A 23,035-nucleotide genomic window follows, 5' to 3' on the forward strand; every position below is an offset into this window, starting at 1 on the left:
TTTAGGCTTCTTCTTCTTCTTCTTCTTCTTCTTGGGCTTCTTCTTAGGCTTCTTCTTCTTGGGATTCTGCTTCTTCCTGGGCTTCTTCTTCTCGGGCTTCTTCTTCTCCTTCTCCTCCTCCCTGTCCTTCTCCCTGTCCTTCTCTTTGTCCTTCTCTTTATTCTTCTCTTCTGAATTTTATGCAAGGTAGCCCGTAGGGACAGGCAGGCAGGCAGGTAGGAAGGTATGCCTCCAGTGGCTACTGCGTAGAGCTTTCCTTTCTTTGCGCCCGCGGCGTGCTTTTTTGAGGTAGTAAAGCATTGGGTCCAGTAGATCTAGCGCTCCCTATCGCCAAAGATCCCTCTATTTACCTTTTTTTTGTAATGATTAGTTGTCCTCCACATGCCCCTACACCTAACCTACGCTGCGCTTCGAAAGGTTTGGAGGTCGTTCCATGCCAATAAGGTAGTAGAGAATATTTGCTAGCAACGTATACAAAGGCATGCTGAACGACTCCTATTGCAGGTCAGCAGGCTATAAGGACAGGAAGGAGATGAGATGCACCTGAGCTTCTTTACAACTTTTCAAACGCTATCAGTGACACTATAATACACATCCATCTCCAGCACCATCTACACGGGCTAGCAAAGGCCGTGCTATGCGCCGCTAATGCAACAGGTATCCTCTTCCAGAGTGGAGATTATAATCTTCTGAACTGCTCTTTTCTTCCTCTGTGCAAATGTGCTGAGGAGCACAAAGTGTAGTAGTTATAACGTGTTTTTGTACAAAACCGGCATTTCCAGTCGGGCATGGGTATCATGGCTCGCACTCATATATCATGAGAGTTCAAGGTAGAAGGAGGTCGAATGGGGCGACGTCGGTCGAAATCGAGCGCGTAAGGCATCTAGAACATGCCACCACCCATTCCACCCATTCCGCCCATGCCTCCAGGCATACCTGCTGGTCCCTTGTCTTCAGGAGCCTCGACAATGGCGACTTCTGTGGTACCGAGGAGCGATGCAACACCAGATGCATCAGAAAGACCGGTACGGACAACCTTGAATGGATCCAGGATACCGGCGGCAATCATGTCTGTGTATTCTCCCTTCGCGCTGTCGAAACCCTTGTTGAAGTCCTTTCCAAACTCATCCATGAGCTTTCCAACGATGACGGAACCCTCGAGGCCGGCGTTCTCGACAATCGATCGTGCTGGGCGAGTGATGGCATTCTTCACAATTGAAACACCAAGTTGTTGGTCGAAGTTGGTGGTCTTCACGGAGCCGAGGGCGTTGGCAGCAGCCTTGAGCAAAGCAGTACCACCACCTGGAAGAATGCCCTCCTCAACGGCAGCGCGTGTGGCGTTCAAGGCATCAACCATGCGGTCCTTCTTCTCGCCGACCTCGACCTCGGAAGCACCACCAACCTTGATGACGGCAACACCGCCAGAGAGCTTAGCAAGACGCTCTTGCAGCTTCTCCTTCTCGTACTCGCTGGTAGTTGGGTCAGCCATGACTCCGCGGATCTGCTCGCAACGGTTGGTGACCATGTCCTTGGTACCCTCGCCATTGAGGATGACTGTGTCCTCCTTGGTGATCGTGATGGATCCAGTGGAGCCGAGCATGTCTGGGGTGGCTTTCTCGAGCTTGATATCGAGCTCGTCGGTGAAGACAGTACCGTTGGTCAGGACAGCGATATCGCCGAGAATGCTCTTGCGGTTGTCACCAAAGCCAGGCGCCTTGACAGCAGCGACTTGAAGTTGTCCACGGAGCTTGTTCAGGATGCAGACAGCGAGCGCCTCACCATCGATATCCTCCGCAATGATGACAAGAGGCCTGCGCAGCTGCTGGGATGCCTCGAGAGCTGGCACAATGTCCTGAACAGCAGAGATCTTCTTCTCGGAGAGGAGTATTAATGGCTTCTCGAACTCAACCTTCTGCGATTTGGTATCCGTAATGAAGTATGGCGAGATGAAGCCGCGGTCGAACTTCATTCCCTCGGTGACCTCGAGCTCATCCTCGATCGTCTTGCCCTCCTTGACAGTGATGACACCCTCTTTGCCAACTTTTTCCATTGCAGTGGCGAGCAGACCACCGATGTGCGTGTCGCCGTTGGCGGAGATGGTTGCGACCTGGCTGATCTCGGCGGACGTGGTGATATCGCGCTTGTTCGTTCGCAGGTAGTCGATAACGGCCTCCACTGCAGCCTGGGTACCTCTGCGCAGGTCCATTGGGTTGCAGCCGGCGGCGACGTTCTTGACGGTCTCGGAGAAGATGGCGTGGGCGAGCACGGTGGCGGTGGTTGTGCCATCACCAGCAACCTCGTTGGTCTTGCTGGCGACATCCTGCAGTAGCTTTGCGCCCAGGTTCTCAAATTTGTCCTTGAGCTGAACGGCCTTGGCTACCGTGACACCATCTGAGGAGATGCATTAGTGTGTGGAAGTGGAAGTGAGGTAGATGCAGATGCAGGGAGATGCGAATGGAATGCGGATAGATACCTTTGGTGATTTTGGGCGAGCCATAGCTGGACTCGATCAGCACGTTGCGGCCCTTGGGACCCAGCGTCGTGGCAACAGCCTTGGCCAGTGTCTCGACTCCCGACAACAGAGCAGCTCTGCCTTCAACGCCGAACTTGAGCTCCTTGTGGGCAAATCGTTGCTGGACCAGCGAAGCCGGTCGTATTCTCGTCTGGCGAGCGACGGTTCGCGGTGTGGATGAGAGGACGCGCTGCATGGTGACGATCTGGGAAGAGACCAATGGATGCAGAGTCGATGAAAACGCCGGGACTCCAAATGAGATGGACTGAGGGGGGAGAATTATGTAGGAAGAGAGAGTTAGAGATTGAAATGTCGGGGAGGATGGGATGGCAATGGAAGTCCCGTTCAGTTTCCACCACAACTTTCTAGAACCTTTTCCCTTCAGAGTCCGAGCTCTGCTCCATTCAGTTAGGCCTGCAGAGCTCCGTAGTGACCATGGGCCAAAATCTTGCCCTCCGGCTGTCTGATTGGCCATCCGCGTAGGATAATCGACTTCATTCACGTGCCGTCCTAGTTACATTGCTCTCACCTTGTTCAGATCTCTCTTTCCGCCGTCGACAGCTACGTGTATGTTTCGAATCATCGAAGGCATGAGTAGTATCACATTTCGCGTCCCACAAGAGTTCTCGATCTTGTCGGCCTTCCAAGTGCAGGCCATGTTGACCAGATGACCCAAATCGCAAAGTATTCTGGGACGATGTAGACTCGGTTTTCATGTTGAAAACTATCGATCAGTCACGGGCAGGACTGACCGGCACTCGAAATACATCTGGCAACTGCGACTTGGCGGTTCTGTTAAGTTGCCCACGGGTTAAGAGATATTGACTTCCACGGTAGCTACCCACCCGGTAGCTATGGATGCCCTCATGCGTCCATTTGCGAGGCATCTGCATTGGAATATATTCTACATGAGTCCGGTCCTCCTTGCCGTACGCAAAAAGCTCCCGATCTCTTTTCACCTGCCTCTTGCGCTCTTCACTCTCCAAGTAACCACCAACATCTGTTATTCGCATTCATCAATCCCCAATAAGCTCTATTCATCTGCTCTAAGTATTCATCTACTCTTTTGCCATCTTCATCTGCATCCAACTACAACCACTACAAATCGGGATCGACAGCTGCTATAATGGCCACTCCCGGAGCTGAGGTGAGGAGTCGCATGGCCGCGGTCTTGCAAACGGTTGTTCCCGACGATGAGAAGGAGCAAGTTTTGAATGCCTCTTATACACGGGTGGAGTTCATGAACTGGGCGGCGAAGATCCCCGCTCGCCCCACGACGACTACGCCCCTAGGGGAAGGCTCACAGTCAGAGCCCGCGGAGTGGACAGACGCAGAGAGAGCTTCAATTCGGGAAGCTACGCTGAAGGACGCCGAGGAGGAGCTGTTCATGAATCAGTATCCCGAGGCGTCCCTAGAGCGATACAAAGAGTGTGCCAACAAGCGAGAACTCTACCCCAAGGCGACTATCGAGCACGGAATCAGGGACCAGCGCCACCAGTATTGTCTCGACCATGGTCTGGAATATGTGTTTCAGATGGCTGAACCTGTGCTTGGGGAGGGTTGTTCGCGCGAACAACAAGTCAAGGACGGTCTGCCGAAGAATCACTTTCCCAGGTATCGAGATACGGGTTTTGGAAGAGTAGAACTTCCTAAAGCTCCGAAGATGAGACGTGCTCCAAACTTGAGGCATTCCAGAGATGGACCGCTACACCCAAAGTCGGGTGGTAGCCCGGCCTGGCACTTGGAATCCAGTTCTCAAGCCGACGAGTCCAATGTCCGCACACCGGTGACAGGCCACATCATGACTTCAGAGCGTAACAGGCAGCCCACGCGATCGAGGGACCTTATCGAAGCACAAAAGAACGTGCCCACACAGGGTTTGCTTCTCAAAATAGAAGAAGCTGCCCGTGAAAGACATGAGGAAGATCACCAGAAATTGGTAGAGATTCGTAAGCAGTCCGAGCCGGATTTTGTGGATCCATATCCGACACCGCCGAGAGACACGACTCCTCCGAGTAATGGCAGGCAGCTGCGCAGCGCAACAAAGTCTCCCAGCAAGAGAAAGTCGGAAAGTGAGTCTTCTCCCAGCCCTAAGAAGCCACGACTCATTCTCCACGGGCCGAAGCCGAGAAAGCGCTGCAATTGCGGGCAAGCCAAGCTCGACGACATGATAGCCTGCGGCGGAAAAGCCTGCAAAGTCAGAGGTCAAGGACATCCCATTCCGTGTGTCCCACGGGCTGCTGCACCTGCTGCCGGCGAAGAGCAGTATCGCAGGGAATGTCGCCCTCCATCGCAGTCCTCACGACGATAGCCAGAGGGTAGTTTCCGTGTGATGCTCCTCAGCCATGCTACCTGGGCTATCTCGTCGAACAAGCCATCGGGAGCCCATGTAGCTGGAGGCGTTGGCGGATCCCCTCGTGCAGCCATGGGATGCCATTATCTGCGACACGTGTAAACCGTACGGGCTCCAGGTGCGCCGGTGAACGGCCATATACGACTGCTTATGCGCTTGCGAAGGAGTGATCTGGCGCAATGGTGATCTTGGTCCCACGTTTGGTTGTCCTGAAGTCTCGCGCAATCACAGTAACTTATCGTTGCCCTCCTTTTTCTCGTGTATGGCTAGGAGAAACTCTTGCCAGGCTGTTCCTCAGGGTCCGTCTTCACGAGCAGTCATTTCGCAACAATCAGTCGGTACAGATTCCGTCTCCGACATCACATCCTGCCACTCCCATCATCCTTCAGACCGTGGATGTATCTTGTGCGGCCCGAAATGCTATCCCATAGCCATGACGCGACAGCACTTGCCCGGGTATCAGAGGAGAACTCTTGTTGCGTCCCATCTCCGCAGCTCTTGTTCCTGCCGCGGGTCTAAGGTCCAAAGTCGTCCTCTGTGCATTGCACGATGAGCGTCGGGAATCAAGTTGAAGTGGTGTGGAAAGGCCGAGGATGCTAGTGGAGAAGGGCTTCCTTAGTGAAGGAGAAGGTTGTGTGTCGCCATCAGGGCCGGAGAAGGAGCCACAAGCAGTCTTATTCTGAGGTTGATGGCCATTCAGGGTGCAGTGCTATTCTAGATAGGCACTTCGGTAACCGCTGCTGCTGCTGCTGCTGCTGCCTTAGTGAGTTGTCAATCATCGTGTCAATTTGACCTGCTGCTTTTGGACCGCATGACTTTGTTGAAGAAGGCGAATGCAATGCTCGAGCCTAGAGAGCCGAGATGAGTCTCCTACCTGGTGAAAGGGCTGTGAAGAGGGAGGGGATGTGTCGGTACTGTGTGCCGCGGGTATTAATACCCGTGGACGGGCGACAGTGCTTTACATTTGTCGCAAGGTGAAGGAGACGCAAGCGACTGAAGAGCAGGAAACATGATTCGATACATCGATACAAGTCCGCTGCGAGTGGGACAGTCGGAAGCTGGTACAGCCGGTGCAGACAGATGGTGTTTGAGCACACATGTGAACAGCAGCGATGAAGCTGACGATTTCACCAAGTATAAAGTTCTGCTAATAAGCGGGGATTACCGCCGGCATGGAGGCAGCCGCCAGGTAATACGTGTGATCTTGGACCACAACAATCACGAGCTCACGACAAACAGCCCAACACTGCAAATCCATCAAAACTCGCCCAAAATCATCATCTTTGCCTCATTTTTCATTGCACACTGACACATCGCCGTTTTGAGCATATTTCATCGCGATTGTGGCCCCGTTGGACCGCTTTTGCACCGCACGTCGCGCGGCGACCGGTCGCAGAAATCTCTGCTTTGGATGCCTGAGGCTCGCACAATCACCCGACCAGCAGCGCCTTCCTTCTGCGCGGAACGTGCGAGGGACGGCGGCCGCGCTCTGCCTCTATGTCGACAACCAGAGCCAGCAATGCACGCCATGTACGACAACGCAAGTTAAACACAAAGCAGCCGCTTCGGGTGATTCGTGAGAATGAGCTCGAAGAAGCCACCGATGAATCTCAGCAACACATTCCTCAGGTCGATACTGGTGTTGAGAAAGCTGAGGAAATCGTGAGTACTCACCCACGCTGACTACAACAACTTACCATCGCTGACTTCATCAGGAAATCCATCTGCAAGCTGTCATCAATGCAGCAAATACCGTCACTGCCGGCATCAAAACCGAGCAGAACTATATTCCCACTCCAGATGCTGTTCGTGCCAAAGGCGTCAATTATGACGAGCTTTACCCAAAGGGGTTTCAGGACCCTGCCACCTACATCAGGTTCAGCACGACCGTGGAAGACTCCGTCGGCACGGCATACTGCATGGACGAAGCTGACAATGAATTTCTCGTTCGGCAACTGAATGAAGGTAAAGATGTCCACGGCGAGACGCTGCAAGACAAATCGCATCAGTGCTCGGAGGAGGCCTTCGAAGAGGCCATGTCCTTTCTTGAGGAATACAGCCAGCGCCTCAAACCTTTTGCAAATCTTACCAACGCTCCAGTTCCGTCGTTGGAGGAGCTGGAGCAAGCGCGTGATGAGCCGTTGTCGCAGGAGGCCCAGCACTTCCTGAAGCCCATCTACCAGCATTGGGAAAGGCGGAAGTCCGGTCATGGCCATCCGCTGATGCCGTACATCAAGGTCAGAGTTCTTGATACGACATCCGAGGCGGACGATGCCGACCCATATGTCTGCTTCCGTCGTCGTGAAGCTCGACAGACGCGCAAGACCAGAGGCCGTGATGCTCAAGTCGTGGAGAAGCTCAAAAAGCTTCGTGTGGAACTCGAAACGGCGCGACAATTGGTCCAGATGGTGCGCAATCGCGAAGAACTCCATCAGCAACAATTGGAGGCTACCCGGGCAGTCTTCGAACAACGGCGAAAGCTTAAGGAAGTCAAAGTCAGTAAGAACATTATCGGGGAGAAAGGTGAGGATGAGGAGCTGTTGGTCAACCAAAGACCACAGCCCAAACCCAAGTCGCGGCAGGACGGTGGTCGGTCCGGCGCAACAATACGTCTTGCTCCGAGGATGCAATCTGCTCCCGAAAACGATCTTATATCCTTGGATGACCTGCACGGCCAGGTTGTCGACCATGTGATTCAGATGGTCGACAATCGGAAAGAGCAGCATCGTCGGTGGAACAAGGACTGGCAAGACAAGACATGGCAGCCACTCACACCACCACCAGATTTGGTAGACGATCCGCCGAAATGGTCACCTTTGCTAGCAGCAGGGCCGATGGGCTACCCGACGCCCCCGCCATCACTGCCGTCAAGGAGCTCGCAGGACCGCGATGGCGATGGGGATGGCGATGTTGAAATGGAAGAGCACAAGCCCAAGCTCGATATGGATGGCAGGATTGCAACAGAACCGCAATTCCGTATCTCGATGCAGCCAGTGTCAGCGAAACGCGATGATTCTGCGGACGAGCATTCTCTTGAGCCAGAGACGAAGCGACAACGTATGGACGCACCGCTATGTCGACTCCGGCGTGGTCGTGGAGGGCGAATGCATTTGGAACTGTGCAAGCACAGACCAAGAGGCACGATATTCAACGGCGTGGTTTCTGATGCGGACAGCGACGAGGAAGCGGAAGACTATTACCCCGTGCCGACGAGTAAAATATTTGACTATCGTGTGGCGACGAGCAATCGAGTGGAGCGCACGTATCGTCCAAGTGGTGACCAGACGGCCATGGTGCAAGCAGCCGCAGCCGCAGGTCAAGTCCCGAACACGCAAGCCTCAGGCGCATCTTGATGGAATTCTTGGCAAAGACTCGTTGTTGTTGGCTTCGACTTCTGACCCCCACGCGCGATATCAGACAGCGCTGGTTGTGAGAGATAGGATAGCGATGATACCCCTTGTACGAACATATGTTTTTTCTTGACTTTTTTTGCATGTTCCTCTCTTTCTTATTTCTTCGCGGGCTGCCGAATGGCATTTGCTTCGTCCTCGAGTGTCTCGGCCGATCTCTTCCTCTTGTTGTCATTGTTGCCATTCGCTTCCGAAACCGCAGCGACAGCTTCCTGCAGAACCTGCTTCTCCCCCATAATGACCTGCTCCGCCATAGCAAACCGCGCCGTTCGCCCTCCTGCTCCCATGGAAGAAGGAACCAGCATCTCCACCGGATAATCCGCATAGCGATGCACAAGAATCGCGCGCAACAAATTTTTCGCATCACTCGTCAACTCCGCTTTGGGCAATTTATCCCTTTTCTTCAACTTTTCGAATTCTGCAGAGGGAAGCACGAGCAAATTGAGCAAGATGCACAACTCTTCGGGAAATTGTTGTTGTTGTCCTTCTCTGTCTGCTGAGCAATTTGCTCGCGCGATGTCGTAGGCGTCATCTGTTATGCCTTGCTCTTCTGCGTAGGTCCATTTATCCTCGAGATCTTTCTTTTTCTTTTTCTCCTTCTCTTCTTGCTGCACTCCTCCTCCTCCTATTGCAATAGCTTGCTCTTTGATCAATTCCTCGGAAATTTCCACAACATCATATTTCGCATATTGGTCTGTAACATAACCATATCTTCTCAGCAGATCCGATCGGGGCAGAGGGCCGAAATCGTTGAAGAGCTCTTCTCCGGCGCGCACGGCATGGAGAGTTTTCATGACGACTTTGTCGTCTTGGTAGAAGAGTTTGGCGTTGTTGTGGTCGGCGTTGGCGTTGAGCATGTCGGCTAGGGGGATCATGCCTTTGGGGAGAGATATTGCGCTTTCTTCTTCTTCCCATTCTTCGTCGTCTTGCTGGTTGGGAGGTTGGGAGGGTTCGGGCTTTTCGAGGTCGAAGGCGTAGGCCATGATGGTGCTGCCCATGCGATGGCAGAGAGAGAGGAGTTCGTCGTTACTGCGGCCGGCGGTTTGGAAGATGTTTGCATGTTGGGCAATGAGTGGAATGAGCTGCTCAGTGAAAGTGGAGTCGGCGCTTTCTTTGCCAATTTTGTCCACTACTGCGCTGCCTTTGAGAGATAGTAATTCTTCGTCGGACCAGAACATCAGACTGTCGAATGTCTCGGGCAGAAGATTGAAGTAGGGATACCAAGACGACTTTGTACCTTTCAGGTACTCGTGTACCATGACGAGTATCAGAGATAGCCATGGATGGTCGAGTTCTTTGCGGAGATTTGCCGGAAGGTCTGTGGTTTCGTTGGTCAAGATGGATGCTCGTGGTATACTGAACAGCTCTTCGTCCTCGGACAGGTCTTGCGTAGCCACTAGAAAATTCGACGTCAGATCGATCGGCAAAGGTCCAAGGGGTTAGGCCATCGGGCAGAGTCTTCCATACCAACTCCTCTGCCAGCAGCCCGGCCTCGGAGATCTGCGAGTTGTACGCTGGAGGATATCGTTGCACCATTGTTCTTGAGCCAAGTCAGGAAAGCATCTGACGCATTTTGGAAATCGTCGATATCCATGGGCTCCATGGGCGCTCGTGTGTCGGAGTAGGTATGCGTCAGGTATGTATGGAAATTATGCAACAAGTGTGGTGTGAGTGAAGCTAAGAGGTACCTTAGTGATACCAAGCTAGAGAAATCGGCACAAGATTCACGGCTGCTTGCCGGAGGCGGTGGGACCCTGAATTTTTGAAAGCTCCCCGTCATTGACCAACGAAAACTATTGTGATTATTCCGCACTTCTACACTTCACCGCTATGCGATCCACTCATCAAGGCGGCGATGGTTGCGAATTCAAAGCACAGGTGTCTTTTCGGAACGTTCAACATGTTATGCTTGATCGGCACATCGATGGTTTGCATACTGTAGTGACCACATAGAGCTCGGGGATACCTTAGATAGCTCCACACCGCCAAGCTGCTTACAATTCAAAAAACGTCTTCTGTCACAAGATGGAGTTTGAAGAGAAATTGCAATAGTGGTTTTTTCGAACTGACTGTTTCCAATAGGGTTATCATTAGAAAGAGCAGCGCTGGCAGTCCTATACCTATCGCTGTCGCGGACAGATACAACGATCCAGCTTGGTCGCGCGTATAGGAAGATAACTCTCCTGTCCCAGAACGCCTCAACCATGCAATTCTACAGGGCCACTTTATAGCCAATTCAACGCCGCAGACTGCGCGTACGCAAATTTATCCATGAGACTCGTTATCAACCTCGTTGCCCATCTACTGCACTTTCTTGACTGTTTCAGAGGGACCGTAACTTCGGTCGTCCTCACCCTCGACTTCAATCACCATCCTCTCCATCTCTTTCGTTTGTCGTTTCCACTCCGACTCGCTCATCTTCTCCTCTCTCCTGAACAACTCTTCATTCGGCTTCCTGTAGCTGCCACCAAGACGGTCCCACAGGGTTGTGAATTGGCCGTAGTTGTAGTTGAAGTACAGATGGTGCATTGTGTGGCACGCTGCGCCATTGATAATGGGAGAGTTGGCCACATATTCGCCATCGTGAATCATGACAGTCCAGATCTGAATGAAGGTGAAGAGCGCGATATAGGCGAACTTCTGGAGTGGGAACAGGAATGGGAACAAGTGGTATGGCACACTTTGACTGTAACCATCGAGAGGGTGGAATGCATGCGAGGCGTATGGTGTTGGCATGATCCATTTGTGGTGAGGCTTGTGGAGAGTCTTGTAGACCAGCGGATGGTGTAGACCTCGATGGATCCAGTAGATGCAGAAGTCGGTGAACATGAGGAAGAGAGGGAACTGGATGTAGTTGTATGAATTTCCAAACCAACGAAGGAATGGATGTTCAAAGCCGGGGTTCGTCGCACTGTCGTAGATGAAGGAGTAACCTCTGACTTCAGCGACGAAGAAGGGTATTGTGAAGACGGCCATGACCGGAATCGACTCCATGGTCTGTCGAATTTCCATGCGCATTTGATTCTTTAGGTATTTCGGATGTTGAAACGTCGTCTTATCGAAGACGAATACATAGCTCAGCGTCGCGCAAACGAAGTAGATGACCAGGCCGAACAGCCTTTTTTGCTTTCTATCAGTTTCTTCATCGAGCACAACGAGTGATGCAAGAGTTTCTTACCATGTTATAACGTAGAAGCTCAGAAACTGTCTGAAGATATTGTCGCGATCCCACCGACTCATGTATGCGTATTCAGTCGGCGGTAACGAGAAAAACGAGTTGGACGGCTCCCACTGCCATGCTGATTGTGGGTAAGGCGCGCCTGGGGAGAGGCCGAATGTTTCGTTTGTGCTGTGGCCCTTGGAGCCCGCTGCTAATGTTGCAACCGGATCAAAGGTCGAGATGCCCGGCGAGATGGGCAGGAAATTGGCGTATAATCGGTCGAAGACGAAAGTGTCGAAGACTTCAAGAACAACATCCATGGCGGCGGCGGCCCAGAGCTGGCGAAGCTCGTTCCCAAAAAGTCAAAATTTCCGCTGTGGTCGGTATGAGTGATGTTCGTGGCGAGCAGGATGTGTGCTATGGGAGGGCGGGGAGTGCCTGTGATAGTAGTGACGGAGGACTTTGTGGTAGAAGTGTGTAGTAGTTCTTAGAAGGGTGGAATTCTCAGAGACAAAACACGAGACAAGAAGACATGGAAGCTGTTACAATGTTATGCACGGAGGGATCGGCTATTGTGGCCCTGACGAAGTTGCCCTCATCGTACGAGCGTTGAAATTTGAGTGGAGACATCCCTGGCCTTTCGCCCCGTCCCTGCATCAGTGTGGCGTTATCTGGCCAATCAAAAGCCTCAAATCTGGACCATGCCACGCTAGTACCCAAACAGGAATCGTGGCCTTTGTCGGATCATCGCTCACATGTTTCACTGCGGAATCGGAACATCATTCTGACGAGAACGAGTGGACTTGGGAAGATCATCGTAAGAGAATAGGAAGTACTTGCAAAGAATATTCAACTTCTACCAGCTCGAAGACTCATGACCGCTGGCCCGAAGACATGCGAAGCATCGTGAGAATTAACGCACACGAACAGCACGCACCGCTGAAGATTCGACAAATTCCTGTTTTTTACCTTGTAGAGCCTGGAGGCATCCATGTAGGACTTCTTCCTATAGATCTGTGCCATCCTCCATGACGGCATGGCCCATGTTCAGGAAGAACGTTTTCGATTTCAGAATCCAGAATGCGATGATGAGTAAGACCAGATGTAGACAGAGAGACAGAGAGGCTCGACTGAAGTTCAGCTAGGCCGCGCCATGTATTTCTTGGTATGGATCCAATGGACCACCCAAGCCAATTCTCCGAGTCGCATACGCCTCCACCGGTAGCACCTGGGGAACTGGTGTCTTCACAGGCAACACTTGCCACTCGACAAGTGCGACAAACCTCCGCCACCAAGGGCGTCGCAGGCCATGTTTGCAGATGCAGTTTTCATGCTGATGCTCCTCATAAAGGTCGTTCTGATGTCGCTCATTCGCCACGATGGATTCCTGCAGGAGGTATTGTTGGTAGTGGACCTCATCGCGAGTGTGTTCGTGTCTTCTGGCGTCCCGCGAAGGTCTTGTTAGATCCATCTAGTTGTGCATCTGCGCCGGTTTTACAAGAGTGCAAGATCTGTGCGGATGCCATATAGTAGCAGTTAGTGGCTTGATGCTGTCGTTAATGTCTTTACAGTATAGGATGTGGACTCGGCGGTCTGGTAAGTCGTGAAGATGTACCAAATACCTGTATGTTCGTTCACAACTACATGTACTTAGGTATGCGTAGAGAAGCTGCGAGAACCTCGAGAATCGTCGACACCTCATCGTTTGTTCTTATAAAGACTGGCCAAGGTAACACAAGACAAGAGAGTCTCTTTTCTGCAGTTGTGCAAGGATAGTAATGCACTATTATACTAGTCGGATGGTTAGCCGCACGCTGTGCAATACTTGACATAAGCTTAACTTGTCACCTTATTATTATCATTGACAAAACATTGAACTGTCGCTACTTCTTACTAACTCAGGTATCTACAGGTAACCTGGAACTTCCCACCTCCCAGACTCCTCGGAGGTATGTGATGAATGGAAGCTAGCAGGCACACTCGTGAGGAAGGTAGGGCTCACAAATCTTCGCTAATTATAGTCCCCGCGTGATGAACGCTTGGATCTCGCGGCTAAACTGAGGGAAATCACCTGTCGCCCTCCATCCCTTGACATGCGGAGGGATCTGGATCCTGCCATCCTGCCTGACTATCACTTAAAACAATACCCTGATCTGCACCCCAACATCCTCATTAAAAACAATACGATATATACATACACTACCGCTCTTCTACACTCTGACCACACGCCTCCAGCTCAAAGTGGAAGAGTACTCTCCTCCCGTCTGTATCGACGTCCCATTGTCATCATCACCAATTTCGACACCAACAACTTGAACTTGAACCTTCAGCCAAGCCTCATCTCATCTCCGACATCAGCCAGCCTCAATGTCGAAATTCTACCAAGACCACAATGGCCTCCACCTCGGCAACGACTCCTCCTCTTCCAAATTGACGCGTACTCGAAACCTCCTCATATTCCTCATCTGCATCCTATCCACCTCCCTCTTCTACTACGAACTCGTCTATCGCCACCAAGACAGCAGCGACACAAACTCCAATCTCGCAGCAACAACAACAAACCAAGACCCAAACAACCTCCACCAAATCTCCCCTCCTCCTCCTCCCAGCGAAGCATCATCCGCAGAATCCGAAGAAGAAGAACAACCCAACACCCACCTCCTCTCCACCCGCCTCCCGCACCCCGACGACGCCACCCCCGGCTCCGACTTCTCCTTATCTTTCACCTACACCGACCCCACAAACACCCCTTGCACCAACCCCGGCTGGATCTACGGAAGTTGCACCAACGATGCACGGTATTTTCAATGTTCTCCCACCACCAACACTATTCTCGCATATCCGTGTCCGGCGGGCGAGAAATTCTTTTGTACGGGAGAGAATGTCGGAGGTTGTGATTTGAGATCTTCGAGTGTGGGGAATGGGTGGGAGATGAAATGTGATGGGGTGGGAGTGGAGATGGGGAGTTGTGGGAAGAATGCGCAGCTGGTTCTTGGGTATGAGTAGAGGGGGGATGGGGAGGTTTTGGGTTGTTTTGGTTTTGTTTTTTTTTTGCTTTGGTTTCTTTGGTGGGAAGGAGGGGAGAGAAATGAGGGAATGGTTTGTGGGTACATAAATCAATGAGTGGAAAAAAAGGGAAAAAGGAGAAGAAGGTATAGAACTCTTTGAGAGAGAGATTATACAAAGGCGGATAGATTGCGGGCTGGCTGGGTATCATCATGCGAAGAAAGTCGTTGACAGCTCCTGTAGCCACGAGTTCTTCAAGTATCATCAAAGGAGTCAAGAAAGTACATAAGTTACAAAAGGCTTGTACATAGGATAGCAATTTCTTTCTACCTCAACAACCTCCTCCCCCTCCGCCACCGCCACAGCCTCCTCCTCCTCCGCCGCCTCCACCCCCTCCGCCACCGCAACCTGAATAGCCACCACCACTGCCTCCCGCGCAGCCTCCCGACCCAGCTCCAGCACAGGATCCAGCAGCAACAGATCCGCCGCAAGTCCCACTGCAGCAGTTCCCCACAGCGCCCTCACTCACAGCCATACATCCCGGCGTGACGGGGTAGTACATGGGAGCATAAGGGACAAAGCCCCCATACGGACTGTATGCGGGAATGTACACGGGATATCCGTACGCATCACTGTAGTAGTAGTCATTTCTCTTCGGTGCAGGTCTGCCCTTTTTCTTCGCTCGCTCGCAGGCTTTCAGATAATGATTGTCGAGCTCCAGGGCGTGCCTTTTCGATTCGAGATCGTACTTGACATCGATGGGTCGCACAGCATTATGTGACGAGATGTGCACACTCTTGGCTGGGTCTTGTTCGCTGACGTGCAAAACAGCGGAAGAAGCTTGCGCGGATGTCGTGTTGAAGATGCGAGAGGCGGCACTGGTGTGAGATTCCCGGACGGCTTCACAGTACCAGCACGTACATTCCGAGTAGGGTTGGCCCGTGAGCCTCTGGTAGGCTTTGCTTGTCCAGGCGAACGAGTCGTTGAGCTTGGTCTCTGCGACCTTGTCGTCGTGGTCGATAAATTGCTTGCAACGCTTGACAGTGTACTGCATGTAGTAAGATGGCCGAAGCTGATGTGTATGCCAGGCTAAATCTACGTCCAACGTCGGCACCGCCATACGAGTGGGATTCTGTGCCATGATAGTCATGAAATTCTCATACTTCCTTACGAGTCGTTCCATCGTGCTGGGCAGAGCAGGTGAATGTAGCCAGTCAATGTTGTGCATTTTCTCAATAAAGCTGCCCTGTCTGACCACGGCTCCCACCAAATCTAGAGCAAAGGGCGAGCTGTTGTCCCAGTACCGGCTCATCATTTTGCGGATTGCAATGCGTTCGGTCCTCTCTAACCTGTGCGCTCGGTTTCCTCGTGCTGCGCGCATATGTTTCTTGTTCTTGAGCGTGGTTTCAACCAGCCAACGAACCTCGCCAAAGGTGTCGAAGCATCTGATATCCCAGGCATTGAAGGGTCGATTTGGTCCATTTCGGCTATATTGGCCTGAACGAGTCGTAATCCTGATCATTTGATTTGGAAAAGAGCTGATAGCATCAGTCGTTGAATCAGTCCGGCCGTGAGCCTCCCATGGAATCCCTTGCAGCCCAAGGATTGTGCCACTCATCGGGATGTTGTTTACTTGGGCACGCTCGACGTCGTTGGCGAACTTTGTGAGTCGGAGCCGATCGTGAGTGATATACGTAGGGCACCCAGTACACCTGTGTCGCAGGTCCTTGTCGCAAAAGCCCTGCCCACTGGAAAGAATCTCATCGAGCTTGGCTTCTAGTCTCGTTGGAGTGTTTGGGTATCCAAGGCTTACGATTTGCGTGGTCCATGGCACGTGGTTCACAGTCGAACAAGCCGGGCACAAAGTTGGTCTCGCCTTAATATCAGTCATACCTTCCCACTGCAAGCCGGTGAGTTTGCTGAAGTGCGTTTTGGCAGCTGGTGTGGCCTCGCATACGAAGGTCTCGGAGTTGATAGATTGTGCCACAATCTCCCATGGAAACGACGCACGCCAGACGTCCAGCTTGCCCTGTCGTATGCAATCCTCAAGGTAGCATCGCGGATTCAGCATGTATGCATGCCACACCATGAGTACATCTGCTGGCGGGAGAGTAGAGTCGTCAAAGAGAGGACCTTTGTTATCATCGCCAGGGTCGCAAAGGGTCCCCTGTTTTGCCTCGAATACAAGCTGCGATCGATCTGCCATGCGGCTATGTGGTCGTATGGCTTTCCACCACGCCTCAAAGCGATCCACAGCTTGCTGAACGTAGATGGCCCATCGTTTCTCGCCGAGCTTGGCCAGAAGTTCAGGAGTCTTGTCGTTCTGTGGGACCGGAGCGCCAGTCACGAGTGCGTTGTCGATGCCAAATAGACCATCATGGGCAGCGATTGACTGCTTCAAGCGATAGAAGCACTCCAGAACTTTCAGATGGGCAATGCACTCCGTCTTGGTGGGAAAGCCATCGCCACTGGGCGAGACGCTCAGATTGCTGAAGCCGGCGGTAATGTCTGGTGGCGGTATGCTGTCTTCGCGGTCGTAGTGGTCCTGCCCTTGGTAGCTTGGGGGAGCATCTCCTGTAGATGGTGAGGACGATGGATTGCGTTCTGCTTCCACAAGCTCCGCTTTCTCCTTATCGGCGGACGAAAAGAGTCTTGAAAGTCGAGTAGGCATGATTTCTGTGGGGGAAGTTGTCAATATCAAGTGCCTAGGGAAAGCGGCTCCGTGCGAACGACGGGGTGTGAGTGAACGGAATCGGCTGGAGTGGCAAGATTAAGTACATGTAGGTACAGTAGGTGGTAGTCCTAGTTCTAGGTGAGTGGAAGGAGAGCCTGAGGACTTCAAGTTCCTTCAAGCCTCTCAGCAAGGCTGTGCAAGGCTGAGAGCATACAGATGTCACATGACGAAGATTGTTCAGCCAACGAGAAGCTGGTATGGGGGGTGCTGGACATCATCTGGCGGCGCGAAGGATTCGTGCTGTGCAGTCCATGTGCTCAGGTGTGTGCGGCGAAGCAGAGGAACAACAATCCTCTGGAGATACAATGTACCTAATACATGTACTTTCAGCTATCAACCCACAGAACTGCCCAGTGAAACTGACTGGCTCGAACCAGAACTAAGCGAGCTCTCCGCGTCCTTCTAGCGTCCTTCTGGAAGCGCTTGGGGAGGCTTGGACCTCGGGCTATATCAGCTTGTCCCCCCACAGGCCCCACATCCCGGATGGTCATCAACTCATCATCCTTCGATTCCCTTGGGACGCTGATGATGATGATATGAGGGAGTCAGAGGAACACGTGTGTACCTCAAATATCCCCTGGAAGCCGCAGCGACAGAGGAGGATGGGGGATGCATAAGCTACAACACGGCCCTTCATTCTAGCAGGCATCTGCCTTGGCAATCTCATCATTCATTTCTCTATAACCGCGATATCTAGTATACAACACCTAGACTTTATATGTCGTCTTCCCTTGCAGAAAGCCATGCAGCGTAGACCACAGGGATCCCGTGATTGCCTCGTAGATGTTGGTGAACATGACCCATGGCAAGCTCGCGTACGGGTCACTTGCGAGGCCACTGCCAAGTCGCCTCATGTTGTAGTAGAAGAATTGGATGGGGAGGCCGGATCCAACAACCTTGGCCGGTATCATGCGCGCCAACCACTGGCCTCTGACAATGTGAGACATGCCCATTGCTTCTTCATCGCTGAATGCAGGATTCAGCAACGTCTTGCGAGGTAGCTCGGGCTCCAGAACAGCTGATCGACCCAGTCCAATAAGTTCACATATGCCAGAATCGATGGCGTCTGCCATTCCAGTTCTGGATCGAAAGCCTCCCGAAAGCTGGATTGGAACAGGTGACTCCATCTTCTGTACCTTTTCTGCGAATTCCGTGAAGTAAGCTTCCCTGATCCTGGTGCTCTCCTTGATCTGAGGCGCCTTGTCGATTGTCTTCTTGTCAAAAGAGTTATGCAGCCCAGACGTCTTCTGTTCGGCATTGCCTCCGGAAATCTCAACAAAGTCAATCATGCCACACGTTACGAGCCATCGCACCTGTTCCAATGCTTCTTCTTGTTGAAGTCCCTCTTCACCCATATAATCACCAGAGTTCAGCTTCACAGACAGACAGAAAGGAGGAGGGCAACGAGCCCGCACTTCGCCAACGATTCTCTTCAATAGCGTCAGACGCTTTTCTGGAGTACCTCCATAATCGTCGGTTCGGCGATTGGTGTGCGGCGACAAAAACTGCGAGAGGAGGAAACCATGGGCCCCATGTAGCTGACAACCAGCGAAACCAGCATCTCGAGCCACCACTGCGCCCCTGATGAAGTTCTCCACGGCTTCGTCAATGTCTTCCAGGCTCATTTCTTTCGGCGTCCCAAGTAATTTGTCGAGTGCAAGCTTGTCTAGCCACGTGTCTCCCATCTTGACCGGGACGCTGCTTGGACACAATGCGGGCATGTCGTGAGGTCTATTACCAGCACCTGCAGGACTCATGCGACCGGGGTGTGCCAGCTGAACGATGCACGGTGTGCCGTACTCTTGTGCTATCTGTGCCCACTCTTTCCATTTGGCAAGGATCTCACCCGATGTGCTCTCAGGTCTTGTGCAAACATCTCCAGCGATTGAAAGAAAGCGGAGATCCACTTGCACTTGTCCAGTTATGATCAATCCGTATTGTGATTCTGCCCATTTCTTGTAGATTTTCCTGAACTTGTCGATGGGTGGGTCAAAGTATGGTGCCTCCGCGAGGGTCTCCTGCATAGGGCATTTGACCAGGCGATTAGGTAGCTTCAAGCCGCATGGAAGTGTCAAGGGCTGAGCGATGGTTTCCAGCGGGGATAGCTTGTGTTCGTAGGCTTTGTCATTCTCCATACTGCCCAGGTCGCCCATGCTGAAAGGTGCCACAACGAATGTTGTGGTTGTAGTAGGCAGAAGTTGGTCGAGAGAGAAGATTAGTGCTAGCCATGGCCGATCATAGGTGATCCCACAGATATAACATTGTTATGATTTGAGATTCCGGAGATCCTCTTGTCCTAACTGATAAGAGTCGACGTACCTGTATTGATATGAGGCTGATAAGGTTTCCCGCCCACGCGTCTAGCCGATCGTCTCAAGTGGTTGAGATGCTGTAGAAACCGAGGCAACTGAATCGAGCGAGCTGCTAACATCTCTGCTGCTGATCAAACTGGGACTCTGCATGGTGTTGTCGAGCTCAGGCTAGCAATCATCTCTCATTCGTCCAGTCCCCAGACAACAACAGTGCCGTCGCCGCCCGCGCTGGCCCATTGCTTTCTCAACTGATTCCATGCAACGGCACTCACAACGTCCTTCTTAGTAGCAATGGTATGCGCACTCCCATCCTCCTTGTGCCAAACCTGATGGGCCAGAGCTCCAGTCAACACATCCCACACGAAGACTTTTCCATCTTCGGTCCCAGTCATAGCATATGCATCGGCCATCGCCATGGTACTCCTCATCCGATACGTCTCGTTGGTGTATCCGTCTCCCTGGAAAGTCTGCAAACATTTTCCTGTGCTGCGGTCGAAGAACCTCATCTTGCTGTCCAGACTACTCACCAGATAGCCATCTCCAGCTTTCGTAGGCGTGACACTCGTGACACCTTTTCCAGGAGCCACAACGTCAACGTCAACGTGGCCCATACTCAAATCATATACTCTCACGCGCCCATCGACTGAGCCCACGAAGATCTCATGCCCGTTGACAGCAACACTCGAGATGGAGTCCTTCGCCTCGGAGAAACTCATAATAGGTTTCTCACTCCTGCTCTTCGCGTCCCAAACCTTGACAGTCCCATCGAAACTCCCACTGAGAACAATCGAGTCCCCTTCACCCCCAAAGGCAACACAGTTCACTCTTGCCGAGTGGCCCGTGAATCTTCTCAATGTTTGCGCAGTAGCCACATCCCAGAGGAAAACAGTCTTGTCGCCTCCTCCCGAGACGAATCGAGCATTGTCTTCGCTGACTCCGATGTCGAGCACCTCATACCCGTGAGCAGAGAACGTCTGAATTAGTCGTCCATTCAATGGATTGAAAAGTCTTATTTTGCGGTCCTGACAGCCAGTGAGAACATATTGACCTGTTCCTGCCGAGAAAGTAACGGCGTGGACAGGACCAGTGTGATCCTTTAATCTCGATAATAGCTTTGTTGGGAAGCGCACGTTGGATGTCATCTTAGTAGCATGATGATGTTGATGGAAATGCGAATGGAGAAAGAGGGACGGTAAATGTTGCAAGACATGCCAAGGCTTCATAAGTCCGTCCTGACCTACGGTAATCCTGCCTGGCCTACGGACCGCACATGAGGCAACCACATAAGTCGTTATCAATTCGCCATCAACAACATATATGTAGTTCTGAGGGTTTGAAGTATCATGGTCAGCAACAGCAGGGACAGGACGTAAAATACGGCGAAAAGGAGCTCATTCTATAACGCCAACGACATGAATTGTTCAGCTGATATTAAATCTCTCGAATATACTATGCACTTGATACTTTTGAGCGCGTATCAAACAGCTATGATCAACGCCCGTCGGCCTCCGACTCGCAACACCCTCGCTAAGTAGCTTTCCATGATTCTGCTTAAACAAACACAATGAAAGCAGTAGAGGTATCTTCGCGCCTTGTGAACCCAACCTAAGAGAGCCCACTCCACTCCGTCACAACCTGGCGACCGGCAGATGCAAGCAAGCTTGGTATGTTCATCTATTGCGATCGACACAGTCCTGCCGTAGCCTGGTCGGTAAAATCTTTGTGCATCGGCCTTTGATCTTCGTAGCATCTCGAGCTTAACGACGACTAGTCCTTGACATGCTACCCTGCAGACCTTCGACTTCGGCTTCGAGCTGCTTGATCACAGCGTGGCTCTGCTCAAGATCCTTATTGAGACGATCACGCTCAGCAATCAGCTTCTGTTCCCACTGTCTGAAGCGCTGCTCTTCAACCTTGACTTGTTCCGTGAAGCGCTTGCGGAGCGACTCTTCCTCCTCCTTAAATTTGGGGTTGTCCAGCTTTCGAGGTCTTGCCTCGCCAAACTTTCTGGTCTCCATCTGCGACGCTCGGTACACTTCGTAATGGTTTTCTTCGGTGGTATGGATCAGGTCGAGCATGTGTGTGCGAATGAGGATAGCGCGTAGTTTCTTGAAGTCGCAGTGCTCCTCGTTCTCGACTTCGGCAACACCCCAGTGGTAGTGTCGACCTTTGACAGTGCGTCCGTCTGGGGTGTTCACATCACGCTCGGAACCAATGACGGAGAAGGGCATAGCAGAGATCAAGCTGCGGGCGTGCTGGAGACCAGCTTCGTCGTCTTCCTCGAGCGGCGGAGTGTAGATCTTGATGCCTTGTGCCTCGATGACGCTCCTGATCTGGAAGTGAAGCTTGTCAGCATGCACTGTATATCATCTTGCAGCTCTCAGTGTTACTTACGCGGTGCTTGAACCGGGAGAGGTCTCCTGGAGAGAGGGTGTCTGCTTTTGCAATGACCGGAATGAGGTTGACGCGGGTCGCCATTTGTCTCATGACCTCGATGTCCAACGGCTTCAGGGTGTGGCCAGTTGGGCGAATGAAGAACAGACAAGCGTGCACACGCAGGTCGATCTTGTCGCTGCGCTTTGGCTGCTGCTCCTGCAACATGTAGCTCTCGTGCTGATCGTCCAAAAATTCTATGATTGGCTGCCAGCTATCGCGGTTGTTCACGTAGTCGCCAAAGCCCGGTGTGTCGATGACCGTCAGGCGGACCTTGAAGAACTTCTCCTCGAGCTCTGCCTTTGTGATCTCGATCTCGACAGTTTTGTCAATCTGCTTTGCATGACGTCTCTTGTGGTCGGCGTAGTTCTTGATCGTAGTGCTGAAAAGAGTGTTGATGAACGTGGTCTTTCCGAGGCCAGACTCACCAGCCACCATGATCGTGAAGGCAGCACCTCGCTTGGCCACGATTTTGTGGCGCTGGTTTGGCAGCTACACAAGCTGTCAGTACGCTATCTGATGGTTTCTGATGGGCACAACATACGTTGGCAATGCCAATAGGCGACCCTGCTGTTTCTGCCATCGCTGCTACGAGGGGAGGGCGTTCGCGGTGGGGAACCGGGACGAGGTTCTTCTGTGTCGAGGAGACTGGCGGACCCGATGGATCAGACGAGGGCAAGTATGCGCCAGGGATCTGTCTCTGAAGCACTCCTGTATCTGTAATGCGCGAACCGCGGCGGATGTTAGCCAGTGGCTTTTGCTGAAGTGCGGTGGCCTCCATATTGCGGCCGAGCGACGCGCGCGATCGGGAGTCAATGGATTCAGCAAGGTGTATGCATACCCGATCACAGCAGATTGCGCAGGTATGTATACCACGCGGCTTCGACGAGGGAGGTGTCGTAAGTTGGTTGAGGGGTGAATATTGGAAAGGGCAAGGGCAACAAGTTGCAACTGCGGACAGAGAGCCAGAAACAAGACCCTGGGAGACGACACGAGGAGGAAAGAGCGCCTCCTTTCCAGGTGGCACTTACCGAAATGGCGCGGTCGGTTCATTAGGAGAATGCTTGACCAATAGCAGACGCGCATCGTGTGCGCCGGGAGCTGCCGCTAGTGCT

At 52.3% G+C, this 23,035-nt stretch overlaps 11 protein-coding genes across 11 annotated transcripts; 4 read left to right on the forward strand and 7 right to left on the reverse strand.

Annotated features, from left to right (window-relative positions):
- Positions 1-544: 544 nt before the first annotated feature.
- Positions 545-2,828, reverse strand: SEPMUDRAFT_149622 (heat shock protein 60, mitochondrial precursor). Its single transcript, XM_016905669.1, has 2 exons — positions 2,474-2,828; positions 545-2,391 (listed from the first exon to the last, which is right to left on the reverse strand). The coding sequence occupies exons 1-2, from the start codon at positions 2,706-2,708 to the stop codon at positions 884-886; spliced, it is 1,743 nt and encodes a 580-aa protein (XP_016759833.1). The 5' UTR covers positions 2,709-2,828; the 3' UTR covers positions 545-883.
- Positions 2,829-3,638: 810 nt separating this feature from the next.
- On the forward strand, positions 3,639-4,823 carry SEPMUDRAFT_117687 (uncharacterized protein; the record flags this gene model as incomplete). Its single annotated transcript, XM_016901359.1, has 1 exon — positions 3,639-4,823. The coding sequence occupies one exon, from the start codon at positions 3,639-3,641 to the stop codon at positions 4,821-4,823; it is 1,185 nt and encodes a 394-aa protein (XP_016759834.1).
- Positions 4,824-6,161: 1,338 nt separating this feature from the next.
- SEPMUDRAFT_149623 (uncharacterized protein) lies at positions 6,162-9,890 on the forward strand. Its single transcript, XM_016905670.1, has 3 exons — positions 6,162-6,527; positions 6,581-9,671; positions 9,743-9,890. Exons 1-2 carry the CDS (start codon positions 6,363-6,365, stop codon positions 8,216-8,218), a joined length of 1,803 nt encoding a protein of 600 aa, XP_016759835.1. The 5' UTR covers positions 6,162-6,362; the 3' UTR covers positions 8,219-9,671; positions 9,743-9,890.
- On the reverse strand, positions 6,162-9,890 carry SEPMUDRAFT_149624 (SET domain-containing protein). Its single transcript, XM_016905671.1, has 2 exons — positions 9,743-9,890; positions 6,162-9,671 (listed from the first exon to the last, which is right to left on the reverse strand). The coding sequence occupies exons 1-2, from the start codon at positions 9,876-9,878 to the stop codon at positions 8,374-8,376; spliced, it is 1,434 nt and encodes a 477-aa protein (XP_016759836.1). The 5' UTR covers positions 9,879-9,890; the 3' UTR covers positions 6,162-8,373.
- Positions 9,891-10,336: 446 nt separating this feature from the next.
- Positions 10,337-11,916, reverse strand: SEPMUDRAFT_149625 (C-5 sterol desaturase). Its single transcript, XM_016905672.1, has 2 exons — positions 11,454-11,916; positions 10,337-11,393 (listed from the first exon to the last, which is right to left on the reverse strand). Exons 1-2 carry the CDS (start codon positions 11,753-11,755, stop codon positions 10,577-10,579), a joined length of 1,119 nt encoding a protein of 372 aa, XP_016759837.1. The 5' UTR covers positions 11,756-11,916; the 3' UTR covers positions 10,337-10,576.
- Positions 11,917-12,471: 555 nt separating this feature from the next.
- Positions 12,472-12,965, forward strand: SEPMUDRAFT_117691 (uncharacterized protein; the record flags this gene model as incomplete). Its single annotated transcript, XM_016901360.1, has 2 exons — positions 12,472-12,527; positions 12,581-12,965. 2 exons carry the CDS (start codon positions 12,472-12,474, stop codon positions 12,963-12,965), a joined length of 441 nt encoding a protein of 146 aa, XP_016759838.1.
- Positions 12,966-13,802: 837 nt separating this feature from the next.
- SEPMUDRAFT_117692 (uncharacterized protein) lies at positions 13,803-14,441 on the forward strand (the record flags this gene model as incomplete). The annotated part of the gene is made up of 1 exon (XM_016901361.1): positions 13,803-14,441. The coding sequence occupies one exon, from the start codon at positions 13,803-13,805 to the stop codon at positions 14,439-14,441; it is 639 nt and encodes a 212-aa protein (XP_016759839.1).
- Positions 14,442-14,686: 245 nt separating this feature from the next.
- On the reverse strand, positions 14,687-17,168 carry SEPMUDRAFT_149626 (uncharacterized protein). Its single transcript, XM_016905673.1, has one exon. The coding sequence runs from the start codon at positions 17,110-17,112 to the stop codon at positions 14,773-14,775; it is 2,340 nt and encodes a 779-aa protein (XP_016759840.1). The 5' UTR covers positions 17,113-17,168; the 3' UTR covers positions 14,687-14,772.
- Positions 17,169-17,825: 657 nt separating this feature from the next.
- Positions 17,826-20,383, reverse strand: SEPMUDRAFT_149627 (NADPH dehydrogenase). The gene has a single exon (XM_016905674.1). The coding sequence runs from the start codon at positions 19,326-19,328 to the stop codon at positions 17,883-17,885; it is 1,446 nt and encodes a 481-aa protein (XP_016759841.1). The 5' UTR covers positions 19,329-20,383; the 3' UTR covers positions 17,826-17,882.
- Positions 19,670-20,629, reverse strand: SEPMUDRAFT_117695 (mitogen-activated protein kinase organizer 1; the record flags this gene model as incomplete). Its single annotated transcript, XM_016901362.1, has 1 exon — positions 19,670-20,629. One exon carries the CDS (start codon positions 20,627-20,629, stop codon positions 19,670-19,672), a length of 960 nt encoding a protein of 319 aa, XP_016759842.1.
- Positions 20,630-20,881: 252 nt separating this feature from the next.
- On the reverse strand, positions 20,882-22,865 carry SEPMUDRAFT_149628 (Septin). Its single transcript, XM_016905675.1, has 4 exons — positions 22,762-22,865; positions 22,465-22,637; positions 21,882-22,412; positions 20,882-21,820 (listed from the first exon to the last, which is right to left on the reverse strand). The coding sequence occupies exons 2-4, from the start codon at positions 22,501-22,503 to the stop codon at positions 21,245-21,247; spliced, it is 1,146 nt and encodes a 381-aa protein (XP_016759843.1). The 5' UTR covers positions 22,504-22,637; positions 22,762-22,865; the 3' UTR covers positions 20,882-21,244.
- Between the last annotated feature and the right edge of the window lie 170 nt (positions 22,866-23,035).

Source organism: Sphaerulina musiva (assembly GCF_000320565.1).
Source record: "Sphaerulina musiva SO2202 unplaced genomic scaffold SEPMUscaffold_6, whole genome shotgun sequence".
Taxonomy (NCBI): Eukaryota; Fungi; Ascomycota; class Dothideomycetes; order Mycosphaerellales; family Mycosphaerellaceae; genus Sphaerulina; species Sphaerulina musiva.

Bases quoted from the DNA above. Each gene is read 5' to 3' on its own strand.
- SEPMUDRAFT_149627 (XM_016905674.1), bottom strand. From the start codon at position 19,328: ATGGGCGACCTGGGCAGTATGGAGAATGACAAAGCCTACGAACACAAG.
- SEPMUDRAFT_149625 (XM_016905672.1), bottom strand. From the start codon at position 11,755: ATGGATGTTGTTCTTGAAGTCTTCGACACTTTCGTCTTCGACCGATTA. The intron at 11,394-11,453 runs GTAAGAAACTCT...AAAGCAAAAAAG, and splicing joins AGCTTCTACGTTATAACATG to GCTGTTCGGCCTGGTCATCT.
- SEPMUDRAFT_149623 (XM_016905670.1), top strand. From the start codon at position 6,363: ATGTCGACAACCAGAGCCAGCAATGCACGCCATGTACGACAACGCAAG. The intron at 6,528-6,580 runs GTGAGTACTCAC...TGACTTCATCAG, and splicing joins TTGAGAAAGCTGAGGAAATC to GAAATCCATCTGCAAGCTGT.
- SEPMUDRAFT_149624 (XM_016905671.1), bottom strand. From the start codon at position 9,878: ATGGAGCCCATGGATATCGACGATTTCCAAAATGCGTCAGATGCTTTC. The intron at 9,672-9,742 runs GTATGGAAGACT...CGAATTTTCTAG, and splicing joins GGCTGCTGGCAGAGGAGTTG to TGGCTACGCAAGACCTGTCC.
- SEPMUDRAFT_149628 (XM_016905675.1), bottom strand. From the start codon at position 22,503: ATGGCAGAAACAGCAGGGTCGCCTATTGGCATTGCCAAC. The intron at 22,413-22,464 runs GTATGTTGTGCC...CAGCTTGTGTAG, and splicing joins CGCCTATTGGCATTGCCAAC to CTGCCAAACCAGCGCCACAA. The intron at 21,821-21,881 runs GTAAGTAACACT...CTTCACTTCCAG, and splicing joins TCTCCCGGTTCAAGCACCGC to ATCAGGAGCGTCATCGAGGC.
- SEPMUDRAFT_149626 (XM_016905673.1), bottom strand. From the start codon at position 17,112: ATGCCTACTCGACTTTCAAGACTCTTTTCGTCCGCCGATAAGGAGAAA.
- SEPMUDRAFT_149622 (XM_016905669.1), bottom strand. From the start codon at position 2,708: ATGCAGCGCGTCCTCTCATCCACACCGCGAACCGTCGCTCGCCAGACG. The intron at 2,392-2,473 runs GTATCTATCCGC...GCATCTCCTCAG, and splicing joins CTCGCCCAAAATCACCAAAG to ATGGTGTCACGGTAGCCAAG.